At 39.2% G+C, this 5,747-nt stretch overlaps 1 protein-coding gene across 1 annotated transcript in view; it reads right to left on the bottom strand.

Annotated features, from left to right (window-relative positions):
* Positions 1-1,005: 1,005 nt before the first annotated feature.
* The window catches only part of cfap58 (cilia and flagella associated protein 58), a 19,477-nt gene continuing 14,735 nt past the window's right edge, over positions 1,006-5,747 (bottom strand). Inside the window, 4 exon segments of the mRNA XM_079651268.1 lie at positions 1,006-2,883; positions 3,030-3,154; positions 5,293-5,378; positions 5,381-5,411. Of these exon segments, the coding sequence (XP_079507394.1) occupies positions 2,772-2,883; positions 3,030-3,154; positions 5,293-5,378; positions 5,381-5,411 (354 nt within the window). The 3' untranslated portion in view covers positions 1,006-2,771.

The raw sequence follows: 5,747 nt of genomic DNA, 5'->3' as shown, positions 1-5,747 counted from the left end.
CAGGCCTACCTATAATTTATAATTTTGAACTCACCTTTGCCAGTGTCAATCACCTCAACTAGGCAGATGTTTCTTACCTTGACAGCTTTGATGTTATTTTTATTAGAAAACAAATAAATGGAATATCTGTGGTATTTCAAATTAAAGCAAAGTGTGAAGACTCAATTGCTACTTTTGTAAAGCACTAATAAAGATGGTAAACAAATATGTGACAGGAATCAAGTGTTGATATAGTAGTGTGGAAGTAGTAGTGGGGATGGCTGTGCCGGGCTAGTAATCTCTTCTACACAATGAGCTGACTCGGCCCCGGCCCCCCATCACAGTCAAGAACAATAATGTGGCCCCCAGAGAAAAAAGTTTGGTGACCCCTGCCCTAGACCTTAGTGGGGACGTAACAGTGAGGGACAGTGTCCTGATTCACAGTAGAACACTCGTAACGAGGCTTCGACGGGCGCACTATTGAAAATGGCCCAACCACTTAATTTTACATGAAATATTTATAATACATAAATGACTCATCAGTGTTGTTTTAAAAAACGACGATGCGTCTGTTGTTGTGGTTCAGTGCAAACTTTGCGCTGTATGCTGGCAATGGGCATAGATCCATATCTGACAACGGTGGTACGACATAATGTGACTAACGACACGTTATTTGTTTATTACGCATTGAGGAGTTGTTCCGACTATAATTTTCATTCACTTTTGAGAGGTAGGCCAATGTGGAAACAACATAGATGGTACTTTTTCCGCCCTTTTTTCTTTTATTTGTTCAGAGAGTTTAAAAGACACATTGATAGCTGTTGCATTAGCCTACACTATGTACCCATATTTGTGACGGGGCTTTAGCCCCGGTGTAGTGCCGTCCTTGGCCGGGACAACTCCTCAGAAAGAAAACATGGTTTACAGCGTCCTTATTTGTGTCACTCTCATGAAGTGTTCCTAATAAATACTGAGGATGAGAGAAAGACATGCATAATAATCACAGAAAAACATTAGTCAAAAAACTCCAATTTAGATTATTTTTATGCAGGAAATAACAAGAACATAACAGAGAATTGATGAGCTTAGTTATATACAATATATGACCACAAATATCTCCTAGAACATGATTTTGTATGAAAAAAAAATCAGGGTTTGATTTATGTGGGAGCCAATGGGAGCTGAGCAGTGAAATCATACATCTGTGGGGGTCGATAATACATTACCAACAACCATTATCTTAATCACAAATAATGCATGTGTCAATGTAATGAGTATTATTTACGTTAACGAGGGAAATCGGCTAAAAGAAAAACATATTTTCCAAAAGAACTACGCATCGTATTCTCTCTTGAATGACAATATGCCTGCACTGCACTTCCAAGGAGCGCAATACATTATTGCGCAATCTATGCCTGTGAGCTTGCTGCGCAAGCCAAGATGATGTGTTATGTGGTGTGTGCGTAGTTGAACCTTTTCATATTTAAGTTTGTAGCTAGTAGAGGGCTGCTGCTGTGTGTGCACGTGCTTGCATGCGCGCACACGCGTTTTAAAGACCCCCATAAAGCTCAGATTATAACTCGAACCCTGATAAAAACCAAGGCTTAATTGAATTGTTTCTTATAAATGATCAGTATAACAGCATGATTAAATACTGTCTATCTACATTGTTGAAATAAATATTCAAAGCGGACAAATAATGGGAAAATACGGGTTGGTTTTGACTTGACAATGCTTGATTATGAGTTAATACAGTGGTACAGGAATGAGTCCTAAACCCGGAAAAGAGTTAGCATTTTATAGACCCTCCAGAAAAACGCGGGCTAAATTCCTTGATTATGCGATTAAACATGCAGGGTTTTTAGGTATTTTTATGCGGTGAAATTGCGGGAAGTTGCGAAATATGCTAAATATGCGGGAAAAAATAATAACACATTTTTTAAATATTGGGCTGTCTTATTTATTCTCTCTCACACACAACCTGCCACTAACGTTAAACCCCTTTACTATTCAATTAAACACATTCAATGTTTATTTATTGTAAAAGCTTCGTTTCTTGTAGCCCTCGAAATGGTTTTGGAGGTTGATGCCTCGGTGAACGTGGGTTGTTTGGCTTTCTTGTCCGCAGCAGCAGAAAGCATTTTCGAATGTTTGAATGAATCAAAGTGGGTCGTCACCGTCGATTTTCTCTTATGCTCCAACACACAGTTGCACAGGGTGCAGAATATTTTCCCCCCACTTTTTGCCCGGTCTTTAGTAGAAATGTTCGTCGGTAAATGAGATGGATTAGATTTTTTCATCTTGGTGTTTTCTCTATCGTGTGAGCTCCACACGTTCACTCTATACAGTGTTGTTTACATTCTGTGATGCGCGAGCTTATGACGTAACGTCAAGACGAGTTAACTTTTTTTTCCTTCTCAACTTTGTGTGGAAAAATGCGGGATTACGCGGCCTTTTGATAAATATGCGGCCTTTTAAAAATCTGCGCCATTTTGCTGATTATGCGGTAAATTCTGAGATCGCAGAATCGCGTTTTTCTGGAGGGTCTAATTTTAGCCCTTTGAGTTATCTTGTCTCAAATCATGTCAAATCAAACTTGTCTTTTTCAAAACATTTATCACAATGTGTGTTAGCCACAGATCTTATTTTCTGTATTTCTCCAAATCCAGTGAAATGCAATTGGCTTTTGTTAAGAGACCTGTTGTGATGCTAACTAACGTGTATCACTGCACCACTGTATAGATGTCTTTCTTTAAATGAAGTAAAATATGTCAGATGGCTCTTTAAGGTTCTTATCTTCTCACAGGTACGTCGATCCTGAAGCCTCCTCCTGTGAAGTGAGCCTTGGTGCTGAGCTGGGGGAGGGGCTCCGGCTGCTCCACCTTAGAGCGGCCCCTCTGCTCACTGAGGATACACACAGCTCTAGTACATCAGAGTCACAAACCATACATGTTTGTTGCATAAAATAAATCGTGAATTAAAAAAAATCAGGAAACTATAGTATGCCTGGCTTGGATTGCTAAAATGTAAAAGAAAAAAAGAAACCTCACCTGTGGAGCATTTTCTGACTGAGGTACTTCTTCTTGATGTTTGCCATCTCATTAGCTAATCTTTGATTCTCACTTTTGTACTCATTCATCTTCGAGTCGACCATCCTCAGCTCTGCTATCAACGCCTGTGGAATCACAGAATATTACAGTTTTTCTCAATCGCTAAACCCACTATTTAGAATCAAAATTCCTTTCATCAAACCAACAGCACAGCCATCGAAACAGAAAACCAATTCTCTACAACAGTATACCATTTATCATTGATATCACACAAAATGCAGATGCTAAGCAGTGTTTTGCAAAACAGATCACACAATTCTCTAACTGAAGTTACAATTCTCTACACAAACATCAAAAATCTTTTGTGTAACTCATGTCTACAAAACAAAATAATCTTCTCACAGTGGATAACACTTACTCCTCATAAACTTAGACCATAGCTACACTAATTGACACTTGATGTGCAAAATATTAACACTTGTTATCAATCAATCACCCCATTGAAAAAGGTAACTGCATGGAATCTACTCTATACCTTACAGTAATGATGCTCACATCCCTGTAATGGGAGCATATAACACGCAACGTGTCCTTGCCTCCCTGGATGTCCTGTATGACCGACTTGTGCCACCAGAAGAGAGGGATCAAGTGAGGTCGGTTCACGTGGTCATATGGGACAATGTGGCATTCCACCACTCTCGTGACGTGAGGGCATGGTTTGAGGCTCATCCACACATGGCCATGGAGTTCCTCCCTCCATACTCCCCATTTCTAAACCCCATTGAGGAATTCTTCTCTGCCTGGAGATGGAAGGTTTATGACCATCATCCTCATGACAGAATGCCCCTTTTGGACGCAATGAATGCTGGCTGTCGGGATATCTCTGCGGAATCCTGTCAAGGGTGGTGTCGACACGCAAGGAGATATTTCCCACGCTGCCTTGCAAGGGAAGACACACGCTGTGACGTAGATGAGGCTATGTGGCCAGACAGACGCCAAAGAGCAGATCAGTAAAGCTATAGATCTCATTCTCTGCTTTACTCTGATTTACATCATTTACCCATGTTATTTTTTTTCCAGTGTATTGCTATTCATCTTTTGTTTCTGTTACGGTGCTCTTCTGAAAATGAGACAATAAAAACATTGACATAGTTACAGTAACATACTGTTTTTTCCTATATGTAAGTTTGTTTCTCCAACTTGTCAGTTTTCCGTTCAGTTTCCAATATCGATAGCTTGAGGTTTGTGTATTGATGATTGTAGTCAGTATTTAGTGTGCCACTTAGTAATGACTGTTCAAATAGTCTTCTAATGAGCTGACAAATGTTTGTTTTGGAGAAGGTATCTGGTTTTGGAAGGGGTATTTTTAGTTTTGAGTGCCTTAGAGCACTTTGCAAGAAATGTATATTGTTATGGTAGAATGTGTTATTATGGTGACCGGAGTTTCAGTTATGAAAACACATTTGTCTCATTAGAGGACAATTTGTTCTGTTTCGATCGACTTATTCTTTTTTGTGACCAGTATTTTCAGTTTTGGTCATGTAAGTGCATTTTGCAAAAGATATTCAGAGTTATGGCAAGTGTGTTTCTGTTTGCATGGCTATGTTCTTGTTTTGAAGAAATTAATTTTGATTCTAAATAGTGGGTTTAGCAATTGAGGAAAAACTGTATTGTCACAGTTACTGTATAGAAAATCAAAGAAGAACCATGTTTCACCTGAAATAAGGCGCTGTATATTTCTAATATACTGTATAAGAATGTTATTTACAAATACACATTTTTACATTAACATGGACGGTTAATTGAATTGAATGGGGAGGGATGAAACCCTCTTTAATGGTCACACATTCAGAGCACACAGCACACACAGTGACATTTGGGCCTCTGCTTTTAACCCATCTTAGTACTAGGAGTCTAGCACTAGGAGCAGTGGAGTGAGTTTATAAAGAAATATTGTTTGACGTGGGACAATAACATGATCATATTGAGGCTTACATTCTTAAGAAGGCCTTTGTTAAAGAAACTGTTGGAATGATTTTTGTTTGATACTGAACATATGAATTTGACAACATATTCAAGTTTCAATGACCAAATATAATTATGAGGAACAAAGGAAGAGATTGTTCACTTGCAAAACCACACTCTGATGAAATCATATTCAAAATAAGAAAGGCAGTGGATTACAACAACAAAACACATGAAATCAAAATTAAATGAGAAGTGCAATATGTTTGACTTGCAAGAAAAGGAGGTTTGGGGTGACCTTTAGCTTCTTGGTTCTCTCTCTGAGGATCCACTGGCACTGCTGCAGCTGCTCTGCTGCCTCCGGGCCGGGCTGCCGGGCGAGATGTGCTTCAGCTCCACATACAGCTTCTCCTTCTCCTTCACAGGGACACACAGGGAGGAAATCAGAGTGATTAGAGAGAGGGACAGTTCATGAATAAGTGAGTCTTTCTTGATACGACCCCCAAATCATGACCAAGTCAGATATGTTGATGTCCTACACATGGTCGCTTTAAAGGTCTCCTATTATACTATTTTTAGGCATATATTATAGGCCTCAGATATATAAAGATATTTAAAAAACATGTCTCTGAAGTGTTTTCCTCAAAATACCAAACAGATCACCCATTGTAGCCATGCCTCATATCCCTCTATTTCAGCCCTGTTACTAAAGTTCTGATTCTAGGTCTGTAGCTTTAAATGTAACCGAGCTGC

The sequence above is a fragment of the Notothenia rossii genome (assembly GCF_949606895.1).
Source record: "Notothenia rossii genome assembly, chromosome: 9".
NCBI classification, from domain to species: Eukaryota; Metazoa; Chordata; class Actinopteri; order Perciformes; family Nototheniidae; genus Notothenia; species Notothenia rossii.
This window is presented reverse-complemented; position numbering and strand designations above follow the sequence as displayed.